At 40.8% G+C, this 23275-nt stretch overlaps 2 protein-coding genes across 2 annotated transcripts; both read right to left on the bottom strand.

Annotated features, from left to right (window-relative positions):
- Positions 1 to 691: 691 nt before the first annotated feature.
- Positions 692 to 12171, bottom strand: slc27a2 (solute carrier family 27 member 2). The gene is made up of 10 exons (XM_030426632.1): positions 11573 to 12171; positions 7615 to 7824; positions 6336 to 6494; positions 6100 to 6224; positions 5823 to 6017; positions 4911 to 5001; positions 4421 to 4619; positions 4050 to 4147; positions 3793 to 3923; positions 692 to 2375 (listed from the first exon to the last, which is right to left on the bottom strand). Exons 1-10 carry the CDS (start codon positions 12048 to 12050, stop codon positions 2199 to 2201), a joined length of 1863 nt encoding a protein of 620 aa, XP_030282492.1. The 5' UTR covers positions 12051 to 12171; the 3' UTR covers positions 692 to 2198.
- Positions 12172 to 13768: 1597 nt separating this feature from the next.
- Positions 13769 to 23162, bottom strand: LOC115587047 (very long-chain acyl-CoA synthetase-like). Its single transcript, XM_030426633.1, has 10 exons — positions 22636 to 23162; positions 21189 to 21398; positions 20965 to 21120; positions 19791 to 19915; positions 19516 to 19710; positions 19339 to 19429; positions 18289 to 18487; positions 18087 to 18184; positions 16936 to 17066; positions 13769 to 16845 (listed from the first exon to the last, which is right to left on the bottom strand). The coding sequence occupies exons 1-10, from the start codon at positions 23090 to 23092 to the stop codon at positions 16669 to 16671; spliced, it is 1839 nt and encodes a 612-aa protein (XP_030282493.1). The 5' UTR covers positions 23093 to 23162; the 3' UTR covers positions 13769 to 16668.
- Positions 23163 to 23275: the final 113 nt, after the last annotated feature.

Raw genomic sequence — 23275 nt, forward strand, 5'->3', positions numbered from 1 at the left:
TTGTTTCTGCCAAGCTGCTCAGAGGATTCCTGTGTGGGTTGTGAAGTTGGTGTTTGGACTGTCAGTACGCAAGTCTTGATTCTCAGCTATCTGACGTTCACAGCTGCTTCCCACATGTTAAATCAGTCAACTGAGCTGTCAGCTGAACTATTCTGCATACCAATATAAATACAGGGCTGACAGTCTTCAGTTAAAAGATTAACAGAGTCGAGGGCATGTGTCTAAACCACTTATGCACTTTATTCACCTTAAAAATTAACTTCCTTGTTTTTTTCTCTCAATTTGACCTCTGGTTCACTGGTTTATAAAATAATAAATAGTCTAATATAACAGATTCTATGCAGAATCCAGCCTGCTGCAGTTCGTGGTGTTACCTACCCAACAACCCAAAACCTCCAAAATGATTGGAATAAACATTGGAATAAACTCCTCTATAAAACAGTTGCACCGAAAAAATGAACATTCTAACGTTCATGAATTCAAGCTGTTGCACTAAAGTGTGTTAGTTTCAAATCAGGAACTGAATGTAGATGGAAGACACTCGACTTTTATGAGACCTTCTATGCTTTCATGTTTTTTCCCTCTCCTTCAGTGTGTTAAAGGTTCCTGTGTGTGTAAAAGATCTTGAAAGTTAAAAAAGGTCAAGGTTCGCACCAACAGAAGCTCCTCTCTCCAAAAGAAAACACTGCTCTTTAAAGTAGTCCCGCCTTTAATTCACTTTGTGACATCACACTACCAAACCAAGGAGTTGGCATTTGACAACGTAGCAATCAGACTCAACAACATCCACACGGCGAAATATTAAGGAAATACAGGCACAGGACAGACACACAAACTGATGATTCAGAGGAACAATTTCTGTAGTTTATACATCAGTTTTTAGGAAAATCCTACCTTTTATTATTAATTATTTGTATGAAATGTTTTTACAACAGAACATTTTACCTGGTTAAAAAAAATCTCCTTCTCACATCTACATCTCCCTCCAAATCTGTATATATAAAGAAATCTCAAATCTAGGGATATGTTATTTTCATTAAAAAAAAAAATTAAAAGGGGCTCTGTGGAACTTTTCTGCTGTGCTGAGAGCTGGTCATCAGTTCACGGCAGACCTCACTTTTAAGTTCACAATCCATCAAAAAGAAAACGAGTCCAGCTGCATTTAACGACTTCAGCACATCATCCACGAGCTTGTTTAGACTGACGGAGGGAGGTGAGGAAGGTCTTAATCATCATGTCATGTTACAATCCAAGAAGTGCTTTAAACATGTACATTTCCTCAAATTGTTACAGAGCCCCTTTAACTAGACTCGAGATGTTTCCGACTTCACTGAGAAGTTAATTCTCAGTAGACGTGTCAGTATAGAAACTACAGTAAGTTGCATAATGGGCCACCATTAGCCGCCAAATGCTTGTACCTGCCGCTGTTAAACTGAGATGCAAGATTAGCACAGAGAAACTTCCTCTGCAGCTTTTTAGTGTTTGATTCTGCACAGCGAAAGTCAAACATTCAAGTGACGGAACAATAACTCCCCTTTCCTTCCTGAAACTGGCTGATTTCACATTTTTGCCACATGTGTCACATGACGCAGCATGTGACAAAGACTTGAGAAGTATTTAATGTCAAAGGTTGTTTTGGCCAATGAGGGAAAGTTGCGCCGACCAGAAACACTCTTACAAAACCACATAACAGAGGCTCCTACGATAACAACAGACCGAGACTCTCCCTCACTTAGACCGCAGCTTTATCATGTAACGGTAACATGTCAGTGTGTGCTGTCGGTACACACGAGCTGATAAAGCGAAGCCTGGCTGTATAGAACATCTGTGTGAAGGTTCACCGATAAACCAAGAGAAAAAGAGTTAAAAATCCAAAGTTATTGTACATCTGTGTAATATGTGACTGAACACTTTAAATTTCTACAATTTATATGGCCAGTCATAAATTAAAAGTCAGGACTAAAAGAGTTTAATTATTAAAAGTACAACAGAGGAAGTAAGACATAACCAGCATATCACATACCATCAAAATGATGGAATAAAACAGCTGCAGAGATGCACAGTAGTTGTGTTGATTTAAAAAAAAAAAAAAAAAGTCTCCTGAAACACGACGTAAAATCAGTCTGATGAGTTAGTTGATTGTTAAAAGGTCAATGAATGAGCTGCGACTTGAATGGTTCAGTGATTACTCTTCAGTCTTAGAGTTTTATTTCCCTGGAAGCGATCGCTCTATAGATCTCCTCGGTCAGCGGGACGTACGTCTTCTGCTCGGGGTCTAAAAAGTATAAAGGATCTTGGATGAGTGCCGGGTTGAATCCCTCCTCCACCAACCTTACTTTCTTCATCTTGAACGTCCCCGTCATCTCCAGGCAGGCCTATGAAACACATATAATGTATTTTAGAAAGGTTTTGTGAAGCAGCAACAAACACGGGAGGCACCGCAACTGATCCACATTCATGTTTCGACGAGTCCTTGAAAAGTCAGTGTTTGCACCATGTTTTTTGAGTCACACACAGCTGAAATCGCTCGTGGTAACTGTGCAAAGATTCAAAATGTGGGGAAAGAAAAGTATTGGATCTGTAATCAGTATCCTGGGTTAAGTAATGTGAAATCGGTATAATTTGCTGCATTATATATTTAATAGATGGATAAAAATGTTACCCGGATCATTGTCGTCCAAGGTCAACAATGATCCATTTGTTAGAATATTTATGAAATCAAATGACTCTCAGTAGAGTGCATACCTCCGCAAAGGCTCTGTATGACACCAATCCAATACAAAACTCCTCTCATCAAAAGTCGACCCAACATTTTACCCATGAGCAAGAAAAAAAAACTGCCTTTTAACATCAACACGATCTGCATCAAATCGTACTCACTCCATCCAAGTTCTGTAGAAATTAGTATTGATACTTTCGGTTACTTACTTAGTGTTAAGTAAGTAACCGAGTGAGAACATAACCGGCTTGACGGAGGTGATAGAAAGTCGAGAGGATTAGTGTCTGCTGTTTTCCTCACCAGCTGCATTCAGCACCAACAACAACCGCCACCAGGAAGCAGGGGAGGCTTGTGTGTTAAAAGAGAATTAAAATCAATCGCTGCTGCTCGAAGCGGCCGGTGTAAACTAAAGTGACTAAAATGTCTTGTTTTGCAGCGGCGGTACAACCACAGCAATAACACAGAATTCACGGTGTACCCTCTGGAGAAACAGACACTTTCAAGCCGAAATAGTGTCAGTTAAATAACGGTAAAGGAAAAATCTTGTACTTGATATTCTGACGTTACAGAGGGCTGATGGGGACACCGAAGTAAAGAGTAGTTTGCCAAGTAAAAGAAACACCATCTCACGACTCACACCGGTATATACTGACAGGTTTCATATATACTACAGACCACGTTCTTCCGTTCATTCGTTTAAACTCATCTTGTTGTGACTCTTTGGCGTGAACTTCAGACTCAGCAAGTGGACACAGTTTTTCAGGGTCTTTTAGTGAATGAATCAACCTGAAATATTAAAAGTGAGGAGACAAAAAATTGGATTTTGAAAATGAGCGGATCGAGAAAGAAAAAAAGTCTGATCGGTGCTTCCCTCCAACACAAGACCATCCATCTAAAATAGTGCATCAAACCTGAATCAAACTCAACCAGCTAGTCTGGTTTCAGGAAGCGACCTGAAGTGGGTCAACAGGTTTAGCAAAATACAAATGAGGTACAACCATACGCTCAGTTTCATGTTCCGGCTGCAGCAAGAAACACAGACGTGCTCAGCAAATTCTTTTTTTTGTCTTTACCTGAATCCGAATGAATCGAGGTCTTGCGTAAGCTGGGAGGTAGCTGACGACCTGCTTGTAGGTGCCCGAACAGTCAAAATCTTCTCCTTCAGTCAAAATGACAGCTGCCATCCCGATCCGACCCTCGTGACCTGTTCAGACAAATCAGTTACATACACACAGAGCATATGCCAAACACACAGAATCCATTCCTATCAGATCTGTAAAACGCGGTGTAACATCTCTCCGGGGACTATTTCTGACATCAGTGTTGTTACCTTCCACTTTAACACCGTAGACATTCGCCTCCAGAATGCACGGAACCATCGTGAGAATGTCTGCAACCTCTGATGTGGCGACGTTCTCGCCTTTCCATCTGTGACAACAAGCGGAGAAAAATAAGTCAAAAGAAAAGAGATCCCTGTTTCACATGTCATCCCCACATAGGTCAGTAGCTTGGCACCAAATTTAGACAAGAAACTTAAAAAGTAACCTTAGCTTGGTACACTTTTACACATAAACCCGAATGAAAGTGTAAATGTTTCTGCGTGTTCTGTCCGACAATTGTGCACACATTCAATATTGCTTCGGTGAAAGAAATTAAACCAACAAAAACTGACAGATCGACACAAGATGAGTCACGACTCGCCTGAACGTGTCGCCGACTCGATCCTGAAAGTAGACAAAGTTTTCCTCGTCAAACCGAAGCAGATCTCCGGTGTTGAAGTACAAGTCGCCTTTTTTCAGCACGTCGCGAAGCCTCTTCTTCTCAGTCTGTTGCTTGTTGCCGGCGTACCCAACGAAGGGAGACCTCTGAGTGACCTTTCCAACCAAAAGTCCCGTCTCACCTGACGAGGAGACACATGAAGAATGCACATCGGTTTTCCTCAAGACCCAAAGTGACACCTTCGATCAATCAAAGCCCAACAATAATACATTTACATTAAAGGAAACAGATTAAAGCGGCACATTTACACATTTGAGAAGATGGAACCAGTTAGCTTGAGAACTGATTATTAGCATGTTTGCCAGTGATTTTTTAGTCAACTAATTGCTTTATAGTATGGACACTATAGACAACAACATTGCACTACTGCCCGTGATGCACCGTTACGTCTCCACCTGTTAAAGTGACCCACCTCTGGCTGCCTCGATGCACAGACCCTCCGAGTTCCTGACAGGCTCCTCCTTCTCAATGTCAAACTTGATCAAAGTGTAGGGGAAGAAAAACTAGAGAAGGGAATCAAAAAGTTAATCAGTTAACGGTGAAGACTACAGCTGTGGAAGTTTAGATTTGCTGGTTTTAACAACAGTTTTAAGCCGTGCCAGCAGCTCTCTGACAACAGACTTAGACACAGCAGGGCTTTGAGCTAAATGCTAACGCCAGCATCAGGTGTAAACAAATACTTTTGTGGACTATCATTTTAAAAAGACTCCAGTTTGGCATTATGGCCGTCGCCATCATGGTTTTTTGGAGCTAGAAGAGACCATATTTGTGCTAGAGGCTGGGGAAGACACGCATTTCTATGCCCATAATGCAGCGACACTGAGTGAGAGAAAGATTTCCTCCATGGGAGAATAAAGTATATCGTATCGTATCGTATCATATCATCATATTGTATCATAGTATCGTATTGAATTGTGTCATCCGAACGTGTCAAATCGTATCATCGTAACTTACCATCTTATCGTACCGCATCATATCATATTGTGCCGCACTGTATCATATCATACTGTATCCTGATTAGGTCTGACTTTGAACTTAAGGACGAGCTCTTGTAGCGAGACCATACACTTGTAAGAAAATTGTTTACTAAGGTAATCCATTGAATGGTTGTTGAGAGACACTCAAGATCAAAAATGTCAATTTTCTTGTGGCGCTGCATCAACACGTCAGGAGATCACTGAAGTCACTGGGATTATTCCTCTTGAAACCAAGAATGTCAGTACAGGAGTTCAGGAGATGTTTCAGTCCTGACGGACTGACCTTACTGTCCTCAGAGCAGTGCTGCTATCGTGGCTCAAAACAACAGACCGTGTCGTCTACTCACCCTGTGCACAAAATTGACTCTCCCCACTGCGCCGATCTTGGACGTGTAATTGATGAAGCCGATGTTTCCCTCTGTGGCAGCGTACAGCTCTCTGACTTGAATGTTCCCGAAGCGATTTACGAACTCTGACCAAATGTCCGTTCGGACCCCGTTGCCGATGGCGACTCTCACTTTGTGGTTCTTCTCGCTGTCTTTCTGCAAAGAGCCACATCGACTCAGATTAAAAAAACGGACCAGGGCGATACGAAATTGATTTAACCCGAAGGATTCTTCTTACCTTGGGAGAGTTGCAGAGATAGCGCATTGTTTCACCGATGTACTGCATCACTGTCACATCATACTTCCTGCAGTCGTCCCAGAACTGGGAGGCAGAGAACTTTCTCCTCAGAAAAATGGTCATACCTGCATCATAAAGCACAGCCTTCGAGTGTAAAAATACACGAACACCTCTAAAGTAACCTAAAACCAGGTGTGTCAGTGCTTTAGTTGTTCAAGGATTAAGAAGATCATTACCTCTCTCGATGGCTCCGGCCATCCCGATGAGGAAGCCTGCACTGTGATAGAGAGGTAGGTTGATGTAGAAGATGTCATCTGCTGTGATTCCACAAGCCGCCTGGATGAAGGAGGCTGCCCAAACCCTCTCATGGGTGACGACAGCTGCTTTAGGCAAACCTGCCATGGTCAAAATAATAAATCAACTCAGGTTCTTTAACACAGCAGCTACAGTTAGTATCGAGTGTCAAAACATCCACGGGGACTTCTCAAGTGTCTGTTCCTGGTATGTTTTAACTAGGACACTGACGGCCGCCAAGTTGTTATTGGCCACCAATTCTTGGCCCCTGGATGACATCAGTGACAACCACTTTAAAAAAAGGTGCAATATGTAAGAATTGGTCACCTGTCTGATTCATACTAAAAACAAAAAGAGTGCAGCATATCACCAGAGTAACTGTTAGTTACTGTACCGTTAGCTCAGTTAGCAGTTTAGCTAGCGGTCAGGACTTGAAGCTGAGCGCACCAGGGAAGCGTTGGTGTACACACAGCTAGCACAGGAGCTTCGGATGGGGACAGGACGGGGCTAGCTGGTTAGCGTGCTAACTTCAGTAGATGTCTCCAACACAACACGCAGATGTTGTAACCTCAAAACTGTTGTTTCCTCATATTCTGTTGTATTTTTGTAAAAAATGTTAACGTCTTCAACTAAAATGTGTACATATTGCACCTTTAATATTAAAGAACAGGGACAACAAACACCAAAACACGCACCCCAAAATAAATAAATGTTTAATATTTTTTTCATTAGAGATATTACTGTATAAATTACAGTCGCAGTCAGCTTTGCTGTGACAACTGCAAAGTCGATGTCAAAGCAGCTTTATGCAACTTTTTGACCCTAAAATAGCAGCTTCAGCTTCAACACACACGTTTTCAACACATAACAGTTATGATGTAATCAGTTTTGTTTGTAGTTACCACCTACATTACATCTGACAAATAGTTACAGAGCTGGGATTTGTATTCACGACAGTGGTGTTGCACTCAAACTGTGGGGGCTGCTAAACCACACAAAAAGGCCAATTGTTGCGGTAAGATTAGATCAAGTTTTTAAGCATTTTTTTCTGTCACATTTTCATTAAAAAGCACACATATAACTCCTACAAATCTGTAATAGACTGCATTACTTTAAGCAAGCTGTAAATAAATGTACAACTATACAAGTATAACTTCCATGATGTCAGTGCAGACTGTCACTGTGGTGGTGGATGTTTTCAGAGGAGCTTCGTGGCCTCACCTGTGGTGCCTGACGTGTAGATGTAGAGGGCAGTGCTCCTGATGTTGACATTGGCTCTGAGGTCCTTGGACAGCGGCTCATCCGAGGCAAGGGAGATCTTGTCCAGTAAAGTGTTGATGCCCTGGACGCTGCAGGTCTCCGACAAGAGGAACACAGTGATACCCTGCTCTCTCAGCGTCGGTAGAACCTCCTCCACGGCGTCCTGCAGCTCTGCAAACACAGAGAGCCATTCAGCTCTACACAATGTGGTGGAACGCTGGGTTGCGCAATGCAGCTGGGGGCCTGTATCGTGTTGCCTCAGGTCCCTATGGCACACGAGCACATGGTGCAGACTCCGGCCCACATGGATGCATAGCTCAGTTGTGAAATGAGTGTGGGGAGGTTTCAGATTGGAAAGCTCTTTTTGTTTACCTCAACTGACCCAAGTCCTCAAGACTGAGTGTAAAGCACACTGACTGAAACCATGTGGGAGAGTTAACGGGTTAGTTCTTTGTTTAAGATAACATTGTTGAGGAAGCTGTTGGATGATGACATAATATGAGATCACATGGCAAACATTTGTTTTCTGGTCTGAATTCTTCTGCATGCTCACATCGCTCCGGTTTTTAAAATCAGGGATTGGTACAAATTAACAGAACAGAGGAGCGATCAAACACTTGAACATGTGGTAACTGCTGTGTTATCTAAGTCTTTGTTTATCCTGAGGAGATTAGCGCCAGGTGATTAAATAATATCATCAGCTGTCGTCTTCGTTTCACTGTGATAAATCAACATATACTGGTTCACTGTTCTCATGTGTGAATGTCTGAGGAGTTAAATGATACACATGGAAACACAATTTTATTTTATTTATGTTATTTCACCTTGATATTACGTGCAAAACCATATTTGTAGGTAACTGTGCATAACAAGTGGTCCTATTTTGACACGTGCATTGTGTACTGTATGTTTTTTTGTGAGTGTGGACTATAATGTTTCATGTATTTTCTTTTTTTTTTATGTTCGGATTCAGACAAATTTATTAATCTCACCAGGAGCAATTTTTTTTTAACAGCTTGCCGTGCACACATACTAGACAAGACAGATGAGTAATAAATCAGATAAGAATTAAATACAATGAACTAAACTAAAATATGACAGAGTTCAGTGGAATAAAGGAATTTATAATGAACAGACGATGTTAATAAATAATTTCATGCTCAGTTGAAAGAATAAAATATAAAAGACAGTAAAATACTTTGAGTATTGGTTGTGTGACATGTGGACTGCGATGAGTAACATATCTTTTTAAATAAAAGTTTTTAGAGTATGTATGTTTTTTTGTGGACCCATGGAAGAGTAGCTACATCTAACGGGCATCCCAGCAAATAAACAAATAAACGAGAGAAGAACTGGTCGAAGTAGCAGCCACAAAACCAAAATACAAATAATAAAATGCAACATATAAAACATGGAACACAAAAATCACAACACAACAAAAGGACAGGTATTCAACCGTAGTGGCCTCTCAAAAAAAACAAAAAAACAACATGCCTCCTTCACTACGTTCCTAATTGCCTTTCGAGACAAATCTTAAGGTTCTGTGTGAAAATCTAGTTTTAAACACTTGATTTATTCAATTCTGTGTTAGCTTGTTTATTCCTAATGTGTGTTATAATCACATAATAATGCAGAGTAGTGCTGTACAACTAAGTCTAGTTTGTTCCTGTTGTACAAGACAATATGAGTTATGATTAAACATGTGTGGTGTGTTTCTTCTGATGGCGACTGGGAACACTGAAGATTCGCAGAGTGACACAAACAAATGTCAGTCTAGGTCAAAGATCATTCTGAGGCCGGTCACTCCGGCCCTCGTTGTGACTCATGTTGTGACCTTGTCAAATCATTGCATGTGTGTGAATGTGTACATTTCTTTTTGAAACAATCAAAATGCCTGGGAGCCAAAAAAACCCTTCATACTGTTTTACTTTGTTTACATGTGGTGGACCCTGCCACCTTTCTAGCTTCAAACAGTGTTCTGGGGACCTTATTTTCCTCTGAGAACAGCTCTATTATTCAATTATGGATAAGATACATATTCTGTAGTTCTGTATTTTTACCTAAATAATATTTTAAATATTAAAATTCTGAGTCTTGTATCACAAGTAAAAGTACTCAGTGTTGACAACTGGCCTCTGTGACTGATATATTAGTACATGTCATTATAAGATTTTTAACAGTGATGCATCAGTGTGTGAGCTCCTTTTGGACTTCAGTCTTCAGAAGGTCACAACATAACTCTGAGGGCGCCGTGAGATTATTCTTATATTGTTATCAGGACACGACACTTTGGGATATCTTCATATTGTGTCATAAGTGTTGTGTTTGTCCTGGTTTTAAAGGCTGAGTTACAGAAAAGTGATTGTGTCATTTTTTTTTTACTTACCACACCGTTATATACTTATTCTTATCCTTAGCCTTTGCCCACTTTTGCCATTATAGCCAGTTTACTGATGATGATCTATCAAAAAATCTCATTGTGTTAATATTCAAACACTCCTTACAGTGCTGCCTCAATATTGATATCGAGCTATTTGGTCACAAATACTAGGTTGTGTATTTCAATACAGCCTGAGAAAATTACAATGTCGTTTCACACCTGTTGTACTTATTTGAAATATTCTTAAATGTTTATTTTGTAAGTGAATTACTAAAGTTTGACCTTGTTGTGCCTCAAACACTGTTTTTAATTAAAACTGTGAAGAAAGAGAAAATGTCTCTCTGATGGAACTGATGACGATTCATTCACATCACAGTTGTAGCGTCACTTTCCTCCACAGATTTCCCAGAATATTGATCCCTGCTCACACTGACGCACGACCCCGGGCTGGAAATGTTCCTGAACATTTTAGGAATATGCTGTTATGTGAGAGGAAAACATGTAACTACAAGTACGGTACTTTAGTACAATTTTGAGGTACCTATGCTGTAGTTGAATAATTCTACTCCACTACATTGTCGAGGCAAATATTGTGCTTTTACTGCTTTACATTCATTTGATCTTGATCTGAACTTAAGTTACGTGTTACCTCGCAGATTACGTGGCACATCAGAGCCAAAGTAATCTTTTATTTCTTCTATTCTACATGCAATCAGATTAAAAATCTGACAGACTAACACTGATTCTGACACTCAGAATAACTCTGAATATTAGATCTGATCAATTGCACATCAGGTAATCAATCAACCTGTAGTAAACACAGTGATGGAATGTAACTAAGCACAGTGTTGATGTATTGTACTTCAAGTATTTCAATTTTTTGCAACTTAATACTTCAACTCCACTACATTTTGAAGGCTAGTATTGTACTTTTTTACACCACAAAATGTCTATGATAATCTTAGTTACTAGTTACTTTGTCAGAAAATTACTTTAGATACTTAAATACATTTAATATTAGATAATAAAATACTTTTACTCAATTGCTATTCATATGGGTGACTTCCACTTATAGTGTCACAACATCTCTACTTTTTCTCAGGGGTGACCTTCTTTTTGACAACACTGAGTACACAGTACATCTACACCTGTAAATATTCTTAATTACCTTTAACTTGTACACTTTGTGCTTTTTAACCACAATGTAAACAAAATAAAGGAACGAGGAGTCACGTGTTTCTGTGGATCTCTGGTTTGATCTTTGACTGCGTGTTGGAGATTTTAAACTCTAAATTTAACAGTAAAGTTAAAAAAATAAAAATAAATCTTCATTTGTAAAGTTACTACACCTTCCAAACTGAATGTTGTGAGGCAAAAAAAAAGTGCAATCCTCATTGAAAAAAAGGAAGCAAAGTTGAAGAATAAAGCAGGATAAAGGAAATACTGGGCTGAAGTTCATCATTGTCAGTGAGGCGCAGAGGAGACTTTGGACCTTGGATCTGCAAACATGCGCGTTAGTGGGTGAATATGGAGGATTACCTGCTGAGGCGATGATCACTTTGGCCCCGCAGCAGGAGAAACAGTGCAGCAGAGACTTGGATCTGATGTTGAAGTTGAGCAGAGCCGCCGGACAGCCCAGCTTGGCCAAAGCGAGCCAAGTCCAAATGAAACTGGGCTCGTTGGCCAGGAACAGGGCGACCGGGTCCCCTTCCTTCAGCGCGGCTGCAGCCTGCAGGGCTCGGGCCGTCCTGCTGCTCTGTTTGTCCACTTCGCCATAAGAATAATCTCGACCTTCGAACTTGACGAAGGTTTTACTAGGATGCCTCCTCGCTGCATCCAAGAAGCAGTCCAGGAGGCTGTAGAAGGGTTTGATCTTCTTGTACTTGACGAGCCTGATTCCCAGTTTAATGCTCCTCAGGATGTACGTGCAGTCCTCGGATAAGTACGGGAACAGGGTCTTCAGGAAGGACAGGGACAGGATCGCTAGTCCCGTAACAACCGTGAACCAGATGAACATGTTTACAGCCCGGACCGCACCGGAGGCATCTGTCAGTGAGGGGCACCGGAGGCACGAACACAGCAGAGCAGGATATTTGTGACAAAGTTCAGCTCGGGGCGGTGCTCACCTCCGACCCGCCGACCCCTCCTTCATTCCGGAAAGTTTTCAAGTTGCCAGATCCGCTGTTTTCCACGGGTTTTACACGTCATTCTCGCGTTGTTTTGTGCGCCCGTTTCCCCGATTCACTCTTCTACTTTCGTGCCAGAGTGAGAGAAAGGTGATTAAACAGAGTGACGAGCATGAGAAACACTGATTTTAAATCTGCGACACCCCCAGGTCGAGGCAGAAAACTGCAGCTTGTTTCTGCGTATTGTTTTTCTGAATGACATCTAGTGTTGAAATCATCATGGAGACTGAACAGGGTTCGAATCAGCCTAATGCTCAGCTAATGCATGACTCGTGATGACTTAGTGCATGAACTGGCTGATGTGACCGGAAATAACAGGAATTCCTGTTCATTTATTTTTTTATTTATTTAAAATATTTATTTATTGACAAATTAAAGGTGCAATATGGAAAAAAATGATCTGAAACATTAATCAAATTTAACCATCAGGGAATGTTCCCTAAAGGTTCTCGAAAGGTTGCATAAGTTAAGGTTCACAGAATCCTCCCTGGTCCTCTATAGGTTTTTGTAAAAATGACCTAAAGAACGTTCCCTAATGATTCTCTCAAAGTTACATAAAACATAACCTCAAGAGGATTCTCAGGGTACTCACCTTAAAGGTTTTCTCAAGGTTGCACAAAAATGACCTGTATGGAACCCTGAGGAAACGTCACCTTAAGGTTCTCTCTGGTTTACACAAGAATAACCTTTAGAGAATCCACAGGGAATGTTCCCTGAAGGTTCACTGAAGGTTTTTTGTAAAAATAACATTTAAAAAAAAGTTTTTTAGGGGTTACACAAAATAACCTATAGAATGTTTTCTTATGGCTGCACCAAAAAACCCTCACAGAACCTTTAAGGTATATTTCCTAAAGTTTCTCTTAGGTTTTTGTTAAAATAACCTTTAAAGAACATTTAACTTCTTTAAATGTTACAAAAATAACCTTTAGGGAACATTCCCTTGGCTTACATGTTTGTGGGGAACTGAACTGAAGTCAGTGACAGAGTGTCTAGCCTCGACATCAGGCCAAAGGCAGCTATGTGTTGTGTTGCAGAGACTCTACTCTAGTTAGCATGCTAACCAGCTAGCCCTGTGCACCTCTTTTTCCCAGCCATCCAAGGTGCCTGTGCTCACTGTGGAAATACCAACACTTCGACCAGCTGCAAGGCTAACTGCGCTAACAAGCTAAAGGTAGCTGCACACATGTAAGGATAAGGTAGCAGCAGTTTTTTGTTTTGTGTTCAGTGAGTATTTTTGGTCACTAAAAATAATGTGAAACATTTAATTTGACTTTTATTACACATACATGCACATTCACCCATATCCCAACATATCCCTTACTAACTTTGAGTAGAGTGTATATAACATAATTAACTCCTGTTACATGAGCTAAAAAAAAAAAAAAAAAAAAAGACCAACAGATTTACATATTAATACAATTGCATAAACAAACTTTTATGTAACTGAAACCCAGTCGACTTAATGTATATAAAGAGGCCTAAATGTGGATTAACATTCATTAAGTGGTAATATATTTACTGTGAACTAATCAGCATTAAGTCAGTTCAGTTCAGTTCAGTTCAGACAACTTTATTAGTCCCCGGGGGGCAATTCAGTTCAAGCGGTTCTGGCATAGAAAAACACAAACAACAACCATGACATAACAATGAGCAGCAAGGCGACAAACAGGAACACACTAATATGCAGATCAGTACATATCCCCAGGGGGCCAAGGCACTTAGGCCACTATCACATAATTGTGTGGAGTAGCACAACTAAATAACAGAGACCAAGAATAAGAGTAAAATAGTAATAAATAATAACTGGCACATTAAGTTACAGGGACACTGGGACACAAGTTTACAGTGTTACACATAGTGGCTGCCACTGTCCATGTTCAAGAGCTTAATTGCAGATGGGATAAAAGAATTGGCATACCTATTTGTCCTCCTAATAGGTACTATAAAACGGCGGCCTCGAAGGCATCGTCGTGAACTCAGAGGACAGGATGTGGCCATACTGGAAAATTATTCCTTTAGCTTTCTGAACCACCTGCCTCTCCCACAAAGACCCCAAGTCCCTCTGCTGGATGCCAATTGTTTTAGAGCAGACCTTTACAATGCTGCAGAGGCTGTTTTTGTCTCTTACAGCCAGGCCACCAAACCAGAGTAACTTCATCTTTTGTTTACAGGGATTAAAGATTCATCCTACATGCCTATGATTTATAACTTAACTGTTATTTACAGAGACTCTATACATGGCAACCCTGGTCATAAATATGCAATCTGAGCCAGCTGCTGTAGTCTGCGGGGAGGGGCCAAACTACGAGTTATAGAAAAACACCCCGGGCCCCTCAACACAAGCCTGTATTGAGACGAGGCTTGCCTTGTCTCGGAAGTGGGCCGAGGGGAGGCGATTGTAATCGAGGGATCAGAAAACAGACGTCGGGCTCTGTGGGAGCAGGAATTAAGGCTGCGCTGCTGGGATGCGGCAGAAACACAACTTTATGAGAAGATGAAGACGAGAGTGAACCTTTCAAAGTATGATATCATTCATTTGGAAAACATGTATGGACAGAGTACTTGAGTATAAATACTTTGGTATCCAGAGAATTAATGTTAGTCAGAGTACTTGCACTCAAGGACAATTTTTTAGGTATTTGCACTTTACTCAAGTACTTTACATTTTCTGCAACTTTTTATTCCACTACATTTACATGCCAACCTTTGTTACTAGTTTCTTGCAGATTACATGTTGCATCAGAGCCACACATTTTGACACACTGATATTAAAAAAATGTAATCAGAAAAAAGTGAAAACTGGATGAATAATCGGTTGAGGCAGAGCGTTATACATCTAAATATGTATAATTGACTTTTACTTGTACTTGTATTTCATGTATTGGCAGACGATAAGATTTTATACTTAAAAATATTATAAATGAGATTCTAAAATACTTTTTCTGAAGTATTGAAACTGAGTACTTCCATTTTCTGCTACCTTATATTTACACACCACTGATCACGTTGCAGCAAGAAATTGCTTTTGGGTTTGGGGGATGTTACATAGAAGCTGCCACCTCGACATCACAGCACCCACCACTCCCGTCCCAAACTGAACTCTGCAGATCACTGAGATTGTGCAAGAAACTTTTGAAACTCTTAGCTACTGAAAATAAAAATGTAGAAAACAAATAAAGAGTACAGAGATACTATTGATGAATAAAAGCACAAGAGTAAAAAGACTTACATGTTGCGTTCGGTTCTTATGTCACATCTCTAACTGCTCAGCTCCGGGGGCAACACAACCTGGGTCACCCTGCACCCCCTCAGAGGGGGAGAGGAGGTTTTGTTTATATGTGACGGACCCTGCCACCTTTCTAGCTTCAAGCAGTGTTCTGGACCTGACATTCCTCTTAGAGGAGCTTGTTCTACAAATCGCACTACATAATGTTGCTTTAATTGATTTTATATCAAAATTATGATTTGGAAGTAACGAGTACTATTTGTAAACCCACAAGAGCTACAGTTTTAATCAAAAGTCATACAATTGGACTTTTTCTTTACAGCAGGAAAAGCATGGATGTCATTATTATTGTTCTTGTGGGTCTGTTTCATGTTAGTGTGCCGGCGTCCACGGTGCAGGACAACGGAGCCTCTTTAATGTAATCAAATGCAGCTTGGGTTTTCCTGCTGGTTCAAGTCAAAATGTCTGCAGTGAAAAAGGCCCCAGTTGTAGTTAACAGACAACTTACTGAAAGAAAAAAGTTTTTCAATCCTGTTGAATCAATATGAATATATTCAAGAACTTTGTCTAATTAAATGCAGAATAATACTTTTTCCATTATCAAACAAACTGAAGAACTCCTATATAATGTGATTATACACGTATTATACGACACAACAGTTTATACACTTTGACTCAATTTGGCAGAAAAAAAATATTTTATGTCAGAGAATTCAATGGGAAATCTACTTGTAATTAATAAACTTAAAGTCTGTTTCAGGCAAATGATTGTTTAGAGTGTATGTTGACACAGACAGCATGCAGTTTACCTAAACATTTTTATGCAAGTTGGCTGGAAAACAAAAATAAACTCTTGGCTGTTCTTATTTCATTTGAGCAAAAACATGTTAAATTTGAGCTTATAATCGCTAAGAGCACATCTTGTTTATCAATATGTAAAAAGGCCAGAGGTTACTTTTATTTAAAATGTGATTAAATGTATTATTTCCCTGAAATGTTTCAGCCCTGACTAGGGAAGGTACGTTAGAACAAACATTCAGCAATCATACAAGAAGAAATCTGCTGTATACAAGTCAGAGTCTCCAGCTCCCCGAGGTACCAGAAATACCGGAGTTAATTCACAGTCACGCAGGTCAAAAGATAAAATCACAAATCATAAAACAACCACAATTCAAATGGCTGATGTGTCACAGTGCAAACAGGTGGAGACAAAGACAGCAGCTTTAAATTTTGATCTTCCCTGATGTCACTGAGCTGAATATGTCCAGTGTAAGGGGGACGTAATCCTTGGCTCTGTCATCCAGAAAGTAGAGCGGGTCTGTAACTTGATTTGGGTCGAAGCCCTCCTTCACCAGCTTTGTCTTCATATACTTGAGTGTGCCTGTGACGTCCAAGGAACTCTGTAACCAAACACAGTACAACAAGTTATTACAAGGAGGATTAAATGATGCCCCAAAACCAAAGACTGAAACTGTCAAAATGTCACGCACCTGAATCCTGACAAAACGTGGCCTTGCGTAGGCCGGCAGGAATTTTTCGACATGCTTAAAAGCAACAGCAGAGTCAAAACTCTGTCCTTCTCGTAAAGTAACAGCAGCCATGCCAGCTCTCCCCTCCTGACCTGCACAGTTAAAAGAAAAAATTAAATAACTGAAAGCCTGCGTTAAAGTTGGGATCATGGTATATATATGATTGTTCACCAAGCAGGAAGGTGCCATCGACAACACTGCATTATGGGAAATGTAGGATCCAGTGTTTTTGGAACTTGACACTGTTTTTATCAAGCTGCTGGTCAAATGTTGGCACCGGAGTTGTTGTTGTCTAGTCAGACAGAGTTCGATTCCACCATGAGTCGCTGACACCTGCCACACTTGGATACGTGTATTTGGATCAATTGTTCCTTCAATCAAAGCCCCTGTCTGTTCTCATAGAGACTAAAACGCACGACGCATTCAGGCAAGCCTTATCTACTGGTTAAGTAAATTTCAGCTAAAGATTATGACAAGGACTCTGATCTAACTCCGAGTGTAAATGCTACTGGGAAACTGGGGCAAGTTCAGTCAGTGATTTGCAGCGTTTGTATCCAGACTACAACAACCTGACTCACACCATTTACACCTTGTTGTAACATTTTATTGGTCTGGATCAACAGATCGGCCGTCTGACAGCACGTTGACTTTACAATGAACACTGCGTTAAGCTACCGACTGACACAATATCATGTGTAATGGTTGCAGCCTGTGTTTATGGGGCGACCGTGGCTCAGGTGGTAGAGCAGGTTGGCCAATGTGCCCTTGCCACCTGTGTCGTGGTCGTTGTATCCTTGGGCAAGACACTTCGCCCACCTTGCCTTGTGTGAATGTGTCTGACTGCTGTATGTTTGAGGTGGTGGTCGGAAGGGCCGTAGGCGCTGAATGGCAGCCACGCTTCCGTCAGTCTGCGGGCAGCTGTAGCTACTATTGTAGTTTACCACCACCGGTATGAATGGAACCTGGAACTCTGTCAGGTGCTTTGGGTGTATTGAGAAGCGCCATACAAATCCAGTCCATTATTATTAATACCTCACTTTTATTCGGCTCACACACTTCCCTGCTTGAATCATGCCAAAAATAGCAAAGAGAGGACGCGCAGTGAAAATTACCTGGCACTTCAACTCCATACACGTTGGCTTCTTTAATGCAGTCAAGCAGTGTGAGGGCGTCCGCCACCTCAGTTGTGGCCACGTTCTCTCCTTTCCATCTTTTTACAACAACAAAAGCTCAAATGCCGTCAGAGTGTATCGACTGTTTGCATTCAGATTTTACATCTTTAAATTAGGTGGCTGAGGCAAAAGATGAACTCACCTGAAAGTGTCTCCAACTCGATCCTGAAAGTAGATGAAATTGTCGTCATCGACGGTCATCAGGTCGCCGCTGTTGAAGTAAAGGTCTCCTTTCTTGAGGACATTATGCAGCTTCTTCTTCTCAGTTTGCTGCAGGTCTCTCGCATAACCAGCGAACGGTGTAGTAGCTGTTATTTTACATACCAGAAGTCCAGGCTCACCTGTGGAAAGTTGATATAGGAGAGTTCAGAGTTGGGCAGTTAAACGCGAGGCATCAGTTTGGTGAAGCACAAATGGACGTGGTTCTTTTTTATGGTGTGTTCAGCAGAAACCTCAAGTCGAGACAACATGAAATCATTCACTGTGCTTGGGGAGTGTAAAGTTACAGTGACTAAGCTGTAAAAATGGGTCTAAGTGTTTTCTTATTGAGCCAAAGAAATATCAGACACTTTGCCGAAGGTTCAAACCTGGTGCCATCGTTTCGAGCTGCCCCTCCACTTCTACATCGTTTTTTAACCATGCCAGCAGCGTCAGTCGGTCCAGACAGATATATATCAACAACAAGTTTGTTTTCTCCAACACTTCGTTTCATTGCCACGTACATGTATTTGGAAAGTGGCAACATGGGGACTGAAAAATTAAACCAACACAGATTTGCCATTTCAGTTGAATTTTACTTTCCTCTCCAAAACCCTTTTTATTTGTGTATTTCTTCATGTGTTTGGCCTAAGAATGTTTAAATTTAAGGACATTCAGTCTAAATGCCATATCTACTGCCCTCCACTCAGTCTTCACACATCTAAAGCCACATCAGATTGCTGTTTGTTGACGACAGCTCAGCCTTCAACACAATCTCACCCACAAAGCTGTTTTGTACAGTTTTTCTCCGCTAGCACAAAGGTGCTTAAACTAAATGTCGTTTTTCAAGCATCTTTGTAAAATGCTTGTAAAACTGACCATGCATAACTTTATATCATACTTCAGGTCCCCAATATTCCCTGGAAATTTTTTTCAAAAAGACGACGTGAGCTCTGTGTCCTCAGTGGTACATACAGCCGTGTTACTAACACACCTTTGTCAGCCTCTATGCAGAAACCAGCGGAATCTCTCAGAGGCTTTCCTGCGTCTACATCGAATTTGATCAGAGCATACGGGAAAAACCTCTGCAAGAAAATCAAAACGCAGAGAAACATTCTTGATGTAGGAACAGCTTCAACTTCATGACGTGGAAGAAAAGGTGGACTTGTACCTTGTGGAGGAAGGTGTCTCTCCCAATTGCTCCAATCTTGTTGCTGTAATTGATCAGAGAGAAATTCCCTTCTGATGCTCCGTAAAACTCTCTGACAGTAATGTTTCCAAACCTGTTGATGAATTCCCTCCAAACATCTGCCCTTAACCCGTTGCCTATCGCAAGTCTCACGTTGTGGCTCCGATCGTTGTGTTTCTGTTGAGGGAAGGGAATCAAAAGGTGATCTTGAATGTGATGGTACCGTTAATGTAAGAGCTGTGACGGACGGTACGTACCTTTGGTGTGCTGCAGATGTAGCGCATGATTTCACCGATGTATTGTATGACGGTGACATTGTATTTTCTGCAGTCATCCCAGAACTGAGACGCCGAGAATTTGTTCCTTAAAGCCACTGTCGAGCCTACACACAGCAACAAGATGACAAATAACAAACTTAAAGGATCAGGTTTTCAATATATGTCTCATTTCATCAACAAATCCATGAAAAGACTGAGGCTACAATGAATCCTACAGACAAATATTACCCAATATGGCCTCTCCACTGTGCCACACAACTGTACTAATTCCTGAAAAGTATATAGACATATATATAAAAAAACATTTTAGGATCACTGTGATATTTTATTACAATAAACAAGACCTATATGTCTAATATATAGTCCACAGAGTAATTCCGGATGCCTGGCTTAAATCTCCTCGTACAACAAGTTTGATTTTCTCTTTTGGTCCATGGTTTTATCCGCCAAAACCCTCATTACATTCAAGGAAAGTTGAAAACTGTCTAGTTCCTCTTCAGGCAAAAGTTTTTTGTTATGTGTGAACATTGGAAAGACTAAATTCAAGTTTAATTCTTTAATCTTAAATGTTTCCCCATCTTTTTTTATTTTTCCTTCATGACTAATAGGATTGGAACTGAGTGCAAACCAAAGGGAAATTGGAAATACTGAAAGATGGACTTTTCAGGGCCCCGGATTTATAACCCAAAGGATTTATTTATTCATTTATTCATTTATTCATTTTTTAGTTATTAGGGCAAGAGCAGTTTGACTGTAGTACATCAAACGCCATTGCCATGATGACACATTATCAGGCATAAAACAGGAAGTTGTTTTGACTTGAGAGTACCTCAACCAATCAGCAACAGTTTTCACAACTTTGGTAAGACTACTGGCCTAAGGACATCTACTGGAGTCATCGTCATTAGGCCACCTACTGACAAGAGGAAGCAACAGTTGAGAATTCAGAGCTGTGTAACCCAGTCGGTGTGCGGCAACGAGCACAGGGTGCGAGGGCCTACTCAATGCTGCTGGCAGCTTTAATTGTTTTTGGTCTATTCATTGGATGTACTGAGAAAAAGAAAAGTAGAGAATAAGAGCAGCCTTAACAAAATCACAGATGCTGTTACAGCTTTTCCCTCTTAGTTTATCAGACATATACATTTGTGCGTACCTCTATCAATGGTTGAGGTTATACCAATGAAGCCAGCGGAGTGATAAAGAGGGAGGCTATCATACATCACGTCTGTGGACTTCAATCCCGCTACAGAAGGAAACTTTGACAAGGCCCACAGTTTCGAATGAGGGACTACTGCTGCTTTAGGTAAACCTGTCAGAGAGAAACCAGAGGTAATTGTTTGAATCTTCGACAGTCAACACCTGAAGAAGAAGCTTTACCTGTTGTTCCTGATGTGTATATGTAGACTGCTGGACTCCGCAGGGTTAAATGTGACTTAAAATCTTTGGATATAGGATCAGAGGAGGCCTGGCTCATCTTGTCTTTGAAGCTCTGCACATCTGCACTTCGGCATTGGTCAGCCAGGATGAAAACTTTGACCTGCTCCTCCAACAGACTGGGCAGGACCTCCTCCACAGCATCCTGCAGCTCTGGGAGTCAAACCAAGTGATTGATGATTATTAACCAATGATTAAGACTGATGCATCAAAGAACCGATAGATAAAGTAGAAATGCTCAAGTAAAGTATCTCAAAAAGGTACTTAACTCCAGTATAATGTTCAACCTTCGCTGCACACAGTGTAGGATGTAGGCTACTATCCTTCAGCAGCACTTATTTCTGGTACTAAATGCTCTTCTTATCATCTAAAAACATTGTTTAGATGATGAATTTAGGGTTTGAATCACCAGACAAGCAGTATGGAGCAGGTCCCTAAAAGTCCCCATCTCCGTCAGTAGTTTAGGAGAATGCTGCAAAGCTGATTTGCTGTGAAACTCCAGAAATGTCTTTTATATATCACAGCATTTTTACTGATGGATTAATTTGTAAGCAGTATTTTATATTGCTGAGGAAAATCATTTTAATCAAACTATTTTGTAGTTCCATCCATGGTTCTACTTTATGTTTTAGCTTATATTTATTACTTATTTATTTATTTATTTATTTATCTATTATAATTACATGTAGTGGAGTACAAAAATGATCTCTTAAAGAGGTCATAATGCTTTTGGGTTTTTTACGCTTTTTCTTTATTGTGTTATGTAGACTTTATGAGCATGTAATAGGTCTGGAAAGTGAGACAAAGTCTACACCAGCGGGAGTTACTCACTGCCTGAAACACATGATTTGGAGTTGAGCCTTTATATCCGTTACTTACATGCGTCATTATGTAACAATCATTATATAGATATTAAATATATAGATATTAAGTAAATTAATATCTATATATTTATATTATTATAATATTACAATATTTTTTATTATAATATTTTTATATTCCAGTCAGTTCCAGACATACTGTTGCTACTGCTGACGCAGTGTTACTTTAGATCACACTACCTGCCTGCCACTGCCTCCTATTGGCTGCATCCTGCCCATTGTACAATGCCCAAATGCAACTTTCCAAATATTGAACAGGAGGCAGATGTCTCACTCTGTAGCTGAGTGGGAGCGTTCAAGACAGTGTGAAAGGGCTGCAGCAAGTAGCAAGAAAAATAATGTGTTCTTTTGAAAATTAATTATTTTGTACATTTTCAAACTTTGCACTTACAGTAACTTTTGCACTACTGCTCTCACCACATGCATTGAGACTTTTGTTCATTTGTGCACTAAAGTTACAGTGTTTCCACTTCAGACATTCCTGGAGCAGATGTGAATGCAGACCTCACCTTCGGCTGCCACCAAGGTCTTGGCCCCGCTGCAGCTGAAGCAGTGCAGCAGGCCCCTGGATCTGATGTTGTAGTTGAGGAAAGCAGCAGAACATCCGATCTTCATCAAACCCAACCAGAGCCACACAAACATCGGCTCATTCCCGAGGAACAGCGCGGCCGTGTCGCCCTGCTTCAGTCCGCCCTGCAGGAACGCTCTCGCAGCCTTGTTGCTGAGCTCGTCCGCGTCCCTGTAGGTGAACGTCTCATCTCTGAAGAGCAGGAACGGCTTGTGCGGCTGCAGCTGCACCAGGTCCGAGAACCGGTCCTGGATGAAGTAATTAGTCTGGATGTATTTCAGGACGAAGCGCGATGTGTACAACTTCACTAGGATGTGTCGGACATCCTGGAAAAGGTAAGAGATGCGGAATAATAGGACGAGAAAAAGCACAGCGGCAAACACGATCCAGACAAGCATGTTTTTTGTGTTTGTTTTTTTTCTGAGAGGATCAGCAAAGTGTCTGGATCTGTGGAGAGTTACTGTTAGTGTCTGTTCAGCACAGAGAAGTCAGGGGTGAAGTACAGAGAGGAGGAGCAGCAACAGGAGGAGGAGGAGGAGTACATACAGTAATAAATACAATAGAACAGAACAGAACAGAAC

Source organism: Sparus aurata, chromosome 8 (genome assembly GCF_900880675.1).
Source record: "Sparus aurata chromosome 8, fSpaAur1.1, whole genome shotgun sequence".
NCBI classification, from domain to species: Eukaryota; Metazoa; Chordata; class Actinopteri; order Spariformes; family Sparidae; genus Sparus; species Sparus aurata.